The 14,038-nt window shown below is 43.0% G+C and overlaps 1 protein-coding gene across 2 annotated transcripts in view; it reads left to right on the plus strand.

Moving 5' to 3' along the window:
• SFMBT2 (Scm like with four mbt domains 2) overlaps positions 1–14,038 on the plus strand; it is a 103,024-nt gene that overhangs the window by 43,031 nt on the left and 45,955 nt on the right. For both annotated transcript variants that reach the window (XM_005526072.3, XM_088055282.1), the window contains exons 6-7: positions 2,869–3,115; positions 7,933–8,030. In XM_005526072.3, the coding sequence (XP_005526129.1) occupies positions 2,869–3,115; positions 7,933–8,030 (345 nt within the window). The remainder of the gene's footprint in view (positions 1–2,868; positions 3,116–7,932; positions 8,031–14,038) is intronic.

Genomic DNA, 14,038 nt, shown 5'->3' on the forward strand with positions numbered 1-14,038 from the left:
GCTGCCAATCCATCTCTGCCCCATCCCTGGAAGTGTTCAAAGGCAGGCTGGATGAGGCTTGGAGAAAACTGGTCTAGTGGAAGGTGTCCCTGCCCATGGCAGGGGGTTGGAACCCCCTGATCTTTAAGGTCAGGGTGATCTTTAAGGTCCCTTCCAGCCCAAACCATTCTGTAGTTCTGTTGGACAGGTTGGAGAGGGGGTTTAATAGGTTGATGGGGAGCTCTGTCAGGTTTATCTTTATATGGGAAGTGCTCCCTCAAGGACATTCCCTCCACCTAAATCCAGCAGTCTCATTTAGTGGGGAAGTTGTTGGGTGAGGTGGCCTCAGAAGAGCAGAAGGGTTTATTTTTCAGATGCAGCCATTCAGCCCAGGTCCACAGGGTAACTTGCACCTGGGACAGCCTCAGGGTGCTTTCACACCTGGATAAAATCCCACAGGTTCACCTTGAAATAATGGGCAGCTTTTGCTGCAGGGCCTGCTCTGCTCTCACGTGGATGCTGTGGGGGCATTTGGATAGGAGACAGATGGTCCTGCAGGAGCCCCTCGTTCTTTGTCCCTCTGTATTTAGTCTGAAAGTGAGGGAATACAGGAATTTACTTCCATGAAAGTGCTCACATTGGCTTGTGGGAAGCCAGTGTGCATCCAAGCACCATTTTTGATCATTTTGTCCCTGGTCACTTCCACCATCCCACAGCTGCATCCTTTTTCCACATGCCCAAGCAGTATGAATATACCTGGCAGGGAGAACTAATATTGACCCATTAGGGATTTCCCCCTCCCCAGGTCTGAGGGATGAACATCCTTTTCAGACCCCAAATAATCCATTCCTGGACTACTCCCAGGCGGCATATGCAGCAATCTGATGGTGTCCAGCCCCCATCTCTGGTGTGTGCCAAACCTCCCCTTTCTGCAGGCAGGGAAGAGAGGCAGCCCCAGGCAGAAAAGCAGAGAGAGAAAACATTGTGTTGGCTTGAAACAGTTTCTGACCCTTCTCTGGTGTTTTATGTGCTCAGTGCTGTCTGTGTCGTGCAATGTATGTTGGCCCCTGTTGGCAGATTTGCTGTTCGTGAGTGCTGCAGATTGTTGTTAGACTGTTAAATCAATATGTAGTGCTACTTTTTAAATCTTTTTTTTACATGCCAGCTACGCATGTGAAGGGTTCTTGCATTATGGTAAATGTTAATATTTCATGCAAGCCGATTATTAATCCTAGCCATTCAGTTCTCATGGGGTAAGTGACAACCCATTGGCTTAAAATTTAGCACACAAATCAGGGAAGCAATATTCACTTTGATACAGCCAGGGATTTATTATAATAAGTTAAATCATTACACCATCGTTTCATATTAAAGAATATTTTGTTGCAATGAAGCAGTTGTATGAAAGGGGGAAAAATACACGTTTAAGTGGATTTCTGTTGTATTATTAAATTCTGACACTGCATTTTGCTGTGAAATAATATTTGAAGAGATTATGCAGATGCTTGCAGCTTGCACTCTAGAAAAGTACCTTATTATGGCAAATATATTGTTCTGAGAAATATCTGTTAATCATAAAGGTGTTAAAAATTGTACATGTGATAAGCTTTTAGTTAATTTTAATTGCATTTTTTGTACCATATTCTCATTCTCTTGCCTGCTTTTTTAGATTAAGACAGATGTATGAAAATCAGTTGCATCTCAAAATTTGAATATTTTCAATATTCAGTAGGAAAAATAGCTTTTTGAAAAATAAGGCTTTCTCCTTATTTTGTTTTGTAGCCACTGTTAGAAAGAACCATCCTGGACTGACTCTTGATTTGCAGAATTAATATTTTAAAATGTAATGTGAGATACTTACATGGTTTAATTAAGTAAAAGTGGGACAAACACACAGGAAAAAAATAGTCTTTGTTTTTAATGGATTTTGCCTTTGCTTAGCATCTCCTTTGGGGACCAATGCTTCCAAATCCTGGGGTCATTTTAATGCTGCTCTTAAAACCCTGGAACTGAGACATTGCATAAGAATTTAAACTTGTATTTAATAAAAAATAAGAAATCTAACCATTATGTTAAAGCTTGAGAACACAGAGAATGCTCACAGCCACAACACAAAAACACTGAGCCCCAAAGGGGTTGTTCTGCAGAGCATCTCATGGTTTTTTAATACCTGTGCTTGCAGGTAGAAAGTTACACACATGTGTAAATGGCTGCAGAACTGGGATCCCAGAAAATAACCATGTGGAATCAAATAACCTCAGTCACTGGGATTTCTTGGGCATGGTGGCTTGACCCAACAAATCCTGTGTGCCTTGGGCTTGGATCCAAACTTCCTGTGGGCTTTGAGCTTTGAGATAACCCCCACAGACTCATACATGCATGGCTGGGGGTGATAATTTGCTCTCCATGCCAGTAGGAATAAGATAAAGCTGATCGTGGGGAAAGAGATGAGTACACAGAGGGAAATTTCTGGGTCATGCACTAAGTAGTCACCTTTTAGGTAAATATTAGGGTCCAGTCCTGTGGTTGGTTCTTATCAGCTGCAATCAATGAGAATTTGTTTGAAATCCTCCAATACAACTGGGCTTTGAGTAGTTCAGGAGCATCCTAAATGGATGTGCCTTACAAGCTGTTCCACCTTTTATTATTCTTTTTTTGTTGTTGTTGTTGTTGATGATGTCAGTTGAGAAATTAGCACAACTGTTGTTTTCTGTTTTACTTCTGAATTTGCACTTGGAAGACATTGGGTAAAATAGAAGAAGAACAGACTGTTTGCTGATCGCTTGGATGATGGTGTGAAAAACAAAAATAATCTTCTGCTGTCATCTGTTTCCTTGAGAAGTCTTCAAATAAAGTTTAAAATAAGGAGTTTTGCTTCTATTCAAACAGCCTCTGCGAGGAAAAAACCCTGTAGACCTCATTACAGTTGATTCCTTAATAGAGCTGCAGGATTCCCAGAATCCCTTTCAGTACTGGATAGTTAGTGTGGTTGAAAATGTTGGAGGAAGATTACGCCTTCGCTATGTGGGATTGGAGGAGACTGAATCCTATGACCAGTGGTTGTTTTACTTGGATTGCAGACTTCGACCAGTCGGTTGGTGTCAAGAGAATAAATACAGAATGGACCCACCTGCAGGTAAAGAGCCTCCTTAAAATATTGTCTCCCTTTGTGGCTTTCACTGATGTTTTGAGATACTTGTACAGCACGTTTGTCCTTTTCCAGCATTCACATTGCTTTGACAATAGTTTCTGGCTGTGGCACAGACGGGAGGTGAGATCCATCTAATTTGGGTTCAGAGGGGGTCAGGTGAACTGTATTGTTCATTAAATAAATTCATTTGAAGTCTTGGCAAGTCTGTCAGACCATATGAAACACCAGGAGATTACAACGTGGAGAAGAAGCTTTTTAGGGTTGAGTTTAGGGTTCAAACCAGTTTGAATGGAAAGGGATTGGGACTGCAGTTAAGCCAGTCTGGGGTCACGGATTGATCCACCTTCTCCTGTGTAGGTTAACAATCTGTCCAGGTCTGTGCCTCGTTTTCTTTGTGCTGTAGATGAAATTTTTCCATGAATATTAAATTCCCCGCCCCTGGGAAGGTGTTTCTGATGTGGCTTCTGTGCCTCACACCTAATGAGGAGAGTTGACCCCGATATGTTCAATTCTTGTGTTCACAAGTTTGTGTGGGACTTAGGTCTTGAGTGTTTTTTGGAAGATTGTGTTTTTCTTCACTGGTAGGTAGGAATCAATGTTCCCCATCACCTCTAATTTAGATGTGAATGCTGGAGAGCATGAATATCACCCACTCTGTTATTTTACAGAGTCTTTGTGTTTCAGAGAAACAACTTTTTCATTGACCATCTCTGAACCCTCTTGGCCTATATGGGTTTAGTGAATATGGCCCAGAGGAGATTTGTTCTTTCTCTTTGTTCATTCCATTTGCTTTCTACTCTTTCCTCCTGTTACCCAGTTGTACATCTTCTCTGTGGATTCCCTACCCCTCATACCTTTATTTTCATTTTTTTCAGCTGTCTTTCTCTAAATTTGTTACTGGACTCTTTATTTGCTGGAGTTTTTTACTTTTTTTTCTCCCCTCTCCTTCATTTAACTTTTAAATTTCTGTCTCTCTTTCTTACCTGTTTCCATCTGATAGCTGTTTCCTCTCCATACATTTCTCTGGTCATTCAGTTTTTAGTCAACATTGTTATGAATGGATTCAATGCCCAGATCTTCTTCCTGATTTATATTAACTTAAATAGATCTTCATTACTTTACATCTCCTAAAGTTGAATCTTGTAGGAGTTCTCTGAGAAAAGAGCCTTCAGGTCTGAATTCTGCTGTTTTTGCCCAAATTTTGTCCTGATCTTTCATTGATCCCCTTCTGGCCCCAGCTGTCAGGCTCTGCACTGCAGGGAATAGCCAGTCAGGAGTGGAAATCTGAGGAGTTTCTGGAGGCAGGAATGATGGTTGTTCCACTCCTGATCATTTGGTGTCCACCTTACATGGAGTCACAGAATCATCAAGATTGGAAAAAAATGTTTATGATCTTCTTGTCCAACCACCCAACATGTCCATGAGGCACAATGGATTAATGAAGTATATGAGACATTAATTGAGAGGAGGAAGACAGAAAAAAACCCCAAGTGGCTGGTCTTAGGGGATCTGCTTCAGATTAAAGTCTCTTCAAAAGGAATCCTGGAGCAGTCAGGGAAGCAGTAGTGAGTTGTGAGGATGAGATGCTGGCAGCAGAGAGCTCTAAAGAAGCTGAGAGATGAGGCTATTAAACCACAAATTCAAAAAATGAAGTCTCCTAAGGACCTGAGGCCTGGAGACTGTGTCAGGGATACATCCCCGGTATCATCTTCTTTAGGGAAGGGTATTTGGACTAGGAAGACGTCTGTTGTGTGAAAAACCTAGTGTGGACTTTCTTAGGAAGGAGAGATTCTGTGGGCAGTACCTTGTTTTTCACACATTAGGGATTAGATTGACCTGCCACGGTGCAGACATCAAAAGACAGTTCTGCATGAGAAACTGCTTTCTCTTTGTAATGAGTAGGGAAAAGAGGGTGCCAAGACAAAACTAACATAGGTAAGATGAAATGACATCTTTTAGAGCGTATTTTTTTTACTCACAAGGGTTGAAACTGATGAACACACATCTGGTTTCCTAAATTTTGAACATCTGAAGGCAGTTTAGGCGACTCCTGCATTGACAAAGGGAGCAGCCTTAGACTGTTTATCAGAGCTGTTAAAAATCTCCTCCAAAGAGTTGCTGAGGACATGTAGCTGCTCCCAGATCAGGCTGTGTGTCCCCTTGCTACCAGACTAGGGTATTATACATCACTTCTGCAGCTTGAGACAGTATTTTCCCTACCCTTGACTTGGATGCTGCGTACCCACACTGAGTTTTATTTCCCTCTGTGTCTGGGGTGTGACCTTTTCCTGTTGATCCACCTCTGGCACCTGCCAGGTTTCACTTCCATCTCAGTCTTTCAAGATGCAGAGCATCTCAGATAAAGGAGATCACATGGACCCAAACAATATTTTGGGTGGAGGGGTCTCTTTTCTGAAGCCACCCACATCCTAACACCCACTTAATGTGAAAGAGGGTCCTCTGATGTGTAAGGTCCCTTCCAACCCAAACCATTCAGTGATTCTATGAAACAGCATCCCAGCTGGCTTCTCCAGACAGACTCTGTATATCTCACAAGCCCATTTAACTGAAGCAAAGTGGTTATAGCTTATTTTTCCCTTCAGATGTATATCTGAGTCTGGAATAAACCTTCTTGCTAGTGCAAATTGGCACAGGCTGCTTGACACAGAGCCACTGATGGCCTGAACTCAGCTGTTTATGCAGGAGAAGATCATCCCATTTTATGCTACTTTTTATTTAAAGACAAATTGCCAGTCATTTTAATTGCTCACTACTTGTGAACCCTAATACAAATTGACACAGTACACTTTGTTCAATTACCTGCAGCCCTGGCACTTAAGTAAAATGCTTTATGCTCTTTTAACCGTGCAATTTAGTGTCCATACACTTGCCAGCATAAGCAAGACGCCACTAATTAAATGTGTACATGATATTCCTTGCTGGACCTTGAAACCACTGGAGTTGCCTCTGTGTCTTGTATTTTGTTGACACTGCCCAGAGAAGTTACTGCTTGTTTTCGCTGATTTGGGCCAAAGTTGCCCAAAACGTGGCCAGAGTTGCCCAAAATACCAATTTCATCTTTCCTGTGCTTCACTGGCATCACAATAGAAAGTGAGGGTCTGTTTCCAGAAGGGAAGTATCAGTTCTGAACTCAGACTTGAAACAATGGGCTGGCTGCAATGTGGGGTAAAATCATATTGTGTTAAGTATTCCCCTGTAAATGAAACAAAAAAAAGAAATAAAGTGAGTTGTGTGTCTCCCTGCCTTTCATGCTGATCAGAATTCCTGCAAGCAAGGGAGAAGTGGGGCAGCAAAACTATAAAACAATGAACAATTAGGTAAAGAGTGCACTTCTTAACACTTGTGCCCGCCGCACACGCTGTAAACGAAGACTTGAAATCTGTATTCCCGTTAATAACCAGACAGCTGAGGAATTAAAAATACTGCCCTGAAAGGTTAACATTCCCCTTCGAGTGTGTTTAAATTCATATGCATATCCTTGATGTCTGTTCTGAAGTAGTGAGATTTGATATAGTGGAAGTATAAATACATCCACTTCAGTGAGTGATTCTGCAAATCCTGTTTTGATAAGGTCTTAAATCTGTTGAGTTCAGAGCATAAAATTCTCTTGTACCATCACTGCTAGGTGGAAACAGTGCTTGCCAATTCCTTTTTTTTTTTTACGCATATTTTTTATTCTCTCCTTCAGAATTGTAAGATACAGCAGTAAATCTTCTGCTAGCTAGTAAATATATATGGGTATTAGATGTACAGGATTTAAATACAAATTGGGCCAAATTGAACTTTGATGTGAATGTGGGAAGCCAGACTGGCCAAAGAAAAGCTTCATACTGTTCACTCTGTACCAAGGTTCAAGTTTATTATTGAGCAAATGTTCATTTCCATTTTAATTATTGTTGCAATCTATCTACCTATCTTCTCTCTTTGAGGCGTTGATATGAATGTTCTGCAGTAACTTGTTACGTGCAAGATAACAATGTGTTTTCTAGGGCAGGAGTAAATCCAATATAATGTTCCTCATCACAGTATTGTTTCCTACATTGTTCCCTTTGATGATTCATAGGCATTTCACTGCACTGAACCATAAAGGGCTTGTTAATATCATGATTTAATAATATTAAACCTGTGTAAAGAAACTCACTGGAAGCAATGTGAAGCTGCACAAAGATGTTGCCTAAAAGTGTAATGATGAAAATTCATGAATGTAAGTCCTTGCTCTGGTGTGATGCTCTGGTTTGAGTGTGACACCAGAAAATGTGTCTGGGTAGAGATTTAGCTGAAATGTTTCTTCCCACACCCACCCCAGCTCTGCAATTAAAAAAAACCACCCAAAACCAAACACTTTCTGATGAACGGGTGCCTTAATAATGACAGTTTTTGTTTTGTTCAAATATGACTAATTGGCTAAAGACCTGAGGCTCCTCAAACTAGGAAACATCAGGTATTTCGAGAAATGAAAATCAAAGGAGATTTTTTTTCACTGTTTTCAAGTAATGAGTTAATATGATTCTCATTCCTTTGGCAGTATTTGAAGGATGTGAATTTTTCTGGGTTTTACTCCAAGATACAAAACACAATCTTCCTCCTGTGTGCCCCTTCTAGTTGCTTTGTGTTGAATTTATCCAAGCTGCACAGCTTGGAATATAGACACTGTTCATTTCACTTGCTCTGTTCATTCATATGACTTAAGAACTTTAGTCTTCCAAAAATGTTTGATCTCCAAACAGTCACCTCTTGGTTTTGTTGTTCTTCTTTCCTTTTTGTTACTGTTGTCCGTTCAGATATCTGTTCTCTGAAGACTATAACTGAGTGGAAATGCGCTCTGGAAAAATCCCTTAATGATGCAGCAAATTTTCCTCTTCCAATGGAAGTATTCAAGGTAAAAGATACTTTTCCTTTGCTTGTGGAACCTGTGTTGAATAAATATCATGCCATGTTTAGCAGCTTATGTTAAACTTTTTCCAGAAAGGTCTTAGCTATAATTCATAACCATGGAAGGTCACAAGTTGGATGTTTGTATAAAACACTTTTTACATGTGGACTTATTTCTTGGTTGGTGTTTTCTGGGGGCTGGGGGTGACCCAGCAGGGATTTCTCCAGTTATTTTTCCTGTGTCTTACTCTTTTAGACATGTGCAAAGACATCATGCACAGCTGTGAAATAGTAAGGCTCTGAATATAAAAGTTGACAGAAACTGGACAGATTTCTGTGAGCCTTGCACCAAAGTTTTCACCTGATCACAAGCCTCAGAGACCTGAGAAGTACTGGAAGTGAGAGAGAATTTTGTTCCTACATCTTTTTTTAATTTTTTTTCTTTTTTTTTTTTTATAATTCTCACTCTGGTGCTTCAGCCCCAAGGCACTGGCTTTAATTTCCCGTGTGAATCAGCACTGCTGTTAACCATGGTGGCTCCAGATAATCCTGATTTACAGCTGTGCCTGCCTGGCTTCCAATAGTTCTGTCCTGGCTGGGGTGGGATGGGCAGTGAGAGGATGCTCAGGGAGGTGTGTGGGAGCACAGCAGTGACCCCATGTCTCCAGTGTCACCTCTTGCTTGGGGACCTGCTGGACCAGGCTGCCCTCCCCACCACCAGCCTTGGGACCCTGTGTGTTTCTTCCCAGCCCTTGAGCAGCACTGCTCTGGGATACTCCAGAACATCCATGGAATTGGTGCAGTTCATGTGTGGTGATCTTTTGTATGATCTAAAGATGAATTAAATGTCCTTAAATGTGTGGATGTGGCACTCAGCGGTGATCTTGGCAGTGCTGGGAATTGGTTGGACTTTGATCTTAGAGGGCTTTTCTAACTGAAACGATTTTATGGTTCTATAACTGGAATAAGGCTGTTATCATGTCCCATTCTGGCTGCCACAAAACCCTAGTGCCACCTTCAGCCTCCCTGCAGGGATGTGCCAGCAGCTTCCCATGAGGAATCCAGGCTCCTCGCCCAGCTGAGCACTCAAATTAGCAACGTTAATTTGGGGACACTTTGCTAATAGCCCAGGCAGTGGCTCATTGGCAGTGTGGGAGCTCTGCTGTGCTGGGAGAAGAGGGAAGATTTGTGTTTGCCTTGGGCTGGGATGTGGGCTCGAGGAGCCCTGTTTTGGGTGGAAGTGGCGTGTGGAGAGTTCTGGGTCTCTGCCACTCATCTCATCCAAGGCTTCCATCTGCCAACTCTATTAAAAGTTTGCATTGGCAGCTTCAAGATCAAAAGTGTTTTGTGTGGGGCAGGGATTAAATCACAGAAGGGAATGTCTAATGTGTAAATTTTATTCCTGTCTATGTGAAAGAGTGAAGAATGTTTCTGATGAGGCTCATGAAACATCCTTTTTTAAAGAAAAGTTTATAACTAACAGCTGTGTTGCTGCCTCTTGCCAGCATGCCAGACTTACACCCACTTATTTTAATTATTGCATGCAGGTCATAAATTTGAATTTAGCAAATCCCAGTTGCTGTGCTGTGTGGTTGGAGCTTGCAAAGATGTTCCTCTTAGAAGACAATGCAAAACCTTGGAATGCTTGAATGGCCCAAGAGGAGAGTTATTTTGGGGCCAAATGCAGCAAAGATGTCAATGTTTAGGTCCATGACTAGGTCATTAGGACTTCTTCGTTTATCATAATGTGGAAAGTGAGCACAAGATGAGCAGAATTCAGAGTTTGGTGCTGTCTGAGCCCTGGTTCTGGTGCTTGGAAGGCAGGAGACTGAATAACGTTTTTGTGTGTGGGCATCACTTTATTCTGCCCATTTAGGGTGAATCAACCCCATTTTGTACATCTTAATTACGGACAAAAAGACAAGATGTCATCTGTGCCTCTGAGCAAGTCTTCCTCTAGTAATGACTTAAACATGAGTTAAGTCTTTAGGAGACTATCTGAGAGTAAACTCAACTGATCTTGCAAAAAAAGCCAGTGATTGTGTGTGGGACCTTCAAGTAGAATCCCAGATCTCAGCAAAGAGTGTCCTATCCAAAGGTGTCTTTCATAACTTCTTTTTATTTTTAATTTTTTTTATTTTATTTTCAAACCCAGCACAGAAGTATTGTTTCTACACTGTGCCTGGGGCTCCTTGCTACTGTAGCTGTCATGTGTTAGATGAGATAAAAAACACAAGGTTTGACAGCTGGCAACTCTTAGAGATCTTCTGGAAAGCTGAAAATGTCTACTTTGGCAGGCATGGTGACTGCACACTGAGCAGTTACATTCTGGTTTTCCCACATTTCCCTGCAGAATTCCGTGGCTGAGCAGGGTGTAGGTGTGTGCTTGCTCTTCATGAGTAAATCCCCTGGGCTGGATTATGACTTAAATCCGTGTTGTCCTTAAAGCTTGCATGACTGAGGGAAGTTTCACTGTGATGCCAGCAAACTGTCCCCAGGAGGTGGCACTGGCAGAGCAGAGCCACGTTTGCTGTGTGAGAAACAGCTGCTCCCAGGGGTCTGTCAGCCCATTGCTGCTGTCAGTGGTGACACTCCTCAGTTTTGGTGTCACAGGGTTGGGTTCTGCCTGAGAACTCAAAAACCATGGGTTTGAGCCTGAATTATCGATGCTCAGGAGTGTGGCAGAGCTGAGTTTGGCACGTGGTGGTCTTCAGCAGCAGCTCAAAAACCTATTGCAGCAGCACAGCCCTGATCCCCTCTTGGCATCCAGGGAGAGGACACCAGATCACAGGAGCTGGTTACAGAAATCAGGGAGAAGGCTGCAAACAGGATTTTCTTTTTTTTTTTTTTTCCCGGTGCTGTTTTACACTTGGCCATATGTTGGAAGTGTTTGTAAAATGCTTTAGGATCCTTTGAGAAAGGAACGTGATGTTTAACTGCCAGAAAATGCTGCTATTATGCAGCTACTAAACATAGTGTTTTGCAAACTGCACATCCTGGCATAAATTTTCCTCTTCACAAAAGCTTTTTGCAACGCACCTGCTATTTTGTCGTTCCCTGCTTTTCAGAAAACATGTTGATCCTTGAAGAAAAATAAATACAGCAGAGTTTTTTCAAGGATGTTTGAATGGCTTAGGAGCACAAATCCTTCCAAACCTTGGGCCACAACCCAAGGACATGTATCCTTTGCTGTGTCTGCTCTGATTTCAGGGTGCTGTTGGGATGCCCCTGCTCTTGGTTTGGTACTGGTCATAAATGATGGCTTGGGCTTCAGGGAACATCTGATAAAATGGTCAGGGCTTGTTGTGAATAAAGATGGTCAGAATGTTACTGGGGCCTGATTTCGAGGATCAATTTCAGTGGTTTACTTCAGTGCTGGCATTGCTTTAAGAGGAAGCCATGCTCCAAAAACAGCCCTAATATTACAAATCAATGCATATTTTAGAGTTAGAGCCCAGCAGCTTGTACAAGGTGGATGGGTTCAGTTTCCTGGAGAGAAGCAGACAGGAGATCGTGGATATCTTCTCTAGTCTCCCATTCTGCTTTCTCCAGTCTCCTGTGGCAGATCTGTGGGTCCCATGCAGATGTTACGGATCCTCACCTCAGACACTTCTGTTTGGGCAACTAAATCCTACCCAGAATTTGGGGTGCTCATCATGTGTCGCTCTATTAGGAACGGCGAGAACGAACGACAGATTCTCTAGGGAGTTGATCAGGAGAATGTCTCCTAGTTTATTACTTCAGCTCTGTTTTATAGACTGATACGTGGAAAGTACAGAAAGGAAACTCTTATTGGTTAGCAAACCACTACATTACCATCATTGGTCAGTGGGGCACACCACCCCTGGACTTTCTCCTGCAAAGAAAACAAGAGACAGACAACAATACCTGCAAGGCTGTTTTCTGTCTCTGAGGATTGTTTTAAATCCTCCTTATGAATTCCCAGGCTACTTTCTCAGGCTGAACTGAGAAAGCTATGTGGCCTGTAATTTCTACAGGCTCTCTATTTCAGAGTTAGCATCCACAATCACGTCTCCATGGATTTTGCATATTGGCATCCTGTTCCCAGTTCCTGTGAAGTGAGTCCTGATGACTGGTTTGGATGGAGCTGTTACCAGCGACATCCCTAAACCAAACCTTGGTAAACTACCTGAAGAGCACCTAGGAGAGAGAGGTATCTGAGACAGGTGGAAGTTGCTGATTTATAGCCTTTGGTCCCATTTCTCTACCCTCCTCTCCTCCGTTCCTGAAGTTGTTGTTTGTTTTTTTCAGCTCTAAATCTTTCTAGCAAAAAAACCCGCTATTATGCCCAGCCCAGTGTTCCCCTGTTTCTGACTGGAGCTTCTGGATGTCTCCTGTTACCAGTTAATAGTATTAATTAATACTAAAACTAATGACATGGAAGGAATCAGTTGGGACAGATCTCTCCTAAGGAGACAGATGGAGGGACCATCCACCACCCAGGCAAGAGCTGCCCCTCTTGAGTGGTGCTTCTAGCTCTAAACTCACAAGCCTGAAGACAAATATTAAATAGGACTCCTTCCTACCAAAAAAAAATGGTTTTTTCCGTTGGATGAACTGTACATTTTAGTAGTGAGATTAGGAGTGACACTTCCTCTAAGATCTTGATTTTTTTTTTTAAAAAAAAGAAGATAATATCTCTCAGAATTTAGCAAACATTTTGGGTGTTTTAGAGTGTTTTCTTCCAGTGTTACGTATTCTGGAAGAGTTTAAATGAGAGAAACTCGTGGGATACTTCCAACTCAGAGACAGTCCTGACCTGGCTGCATAAGTAGCCTTGAAGTCCAACAGGGTTTTTTTCTGTCCTCATCCCCCCTCAATAGGCACGTGCTGATGCAGCAGCCTTTGCACAAGTGTGCCTTTGGTTTCCCTTGGAAGCCAAACCCCAATCCTGAGCTCCTTCATGCCCTGATGGCTTGGCTGGCCCTGGCTTTGTACGCTGCGCTTTAATAACCCACGAGTTGCCGTGTTGTCTGCAGGCTGCCAGATTATTTATACTCCATCTGTTCTTCCCCATCCGTGGGCTCGCCAGCCCTTTTCCATGGCTGCTGTTTGCCTAGCTGGGAGACGTGCATGGCTTCCCAATCCCTCTGTTGTTCTGCTGCCTTTTGATCTACTCCTGCCTCAGCTCCATTGAAACCATTTATCTTTGTAAGAACCAAGGGACACCACAGAGGGAGTGAGGATGTCTCTGATACCAGGGGGTGAGATGGAGCCTGGTGGTACCTCTGTGAGCAGTGAGCAGCTCTAGCCCTCTCCAGCTCCCTCGTGACTGTGCAGGGCTGTGCAAGGATTTCGTTTGGGAGAGCAATCCAAGGAGGTGGGTGAAGCCAAGCCCTGTCTGAGGTACCCCCAGGGTCTGTTTGGCAGCACCATATGAAAGTCACGGTTGGGAGAGAAAAGCTAGAGGCCGTTCAAGCCAAGCAGATGGGATGGGTGAGAACCAGGTCCCTCAGCTTTCCTTGTCCCTCTTGCATGTGTAGTTTTCTTCATTACATGCTGGAGTCTCTCAGGATGGGGAGAAGTCGGCAAAAGAACCTGGTTTCGTTGAATCACTGCATGCAGGCATGGTGTGAGGGAGTTTGTGACATCCTCAGCTCCTGCCTTCCACACCCCTGGGCAGTATTTTCCACTGAGAGGGGCTAATGTGCACCTACAGCAGCATCTGCTCCTATGTATGGGGTGGGTGATACCTAAAAGTCACCCATTTTGCGAGGGTATATAGTGATAGGACAAGGAGGAACGGCTTAAAACTGAAAAAGGGAAAGGTTTAGATCGGATATTAGCAAGAAGTTCTTTCCTGTGGAGTTGGTGAGGCACTGGAACAAGTTGCCCGGGAGCTGTGGCTACCCCATCCCTGGAAGTGTCCAAGGCCAGGTTGGACAGGGCTTGGAGCAGCCTGGGATAGTGGAAGGTGTCCCTGTTCGTGGCAGAGGCTTTGGAATGAGACGATCATTAATGTCTCTTCCAACCCAAACCATTCCATGAGTCTGC

Source organism: Pseudopodoces humilis, chromosome 5 (genome assembly GCF_049639895.1).
Source record: "Pseudopodoces humilis isolate 2021_Gansu_Grassland_sample_001 chromosome 5, ASM4963989v1, whole genome shotgun sequence".
Taxonomy (NCBI): Eukaryota; Metazoa; Chordata; class Aves; order Passeriformes; family Paridae; genus Pseudopodoces; species Pseudopodoces humilis.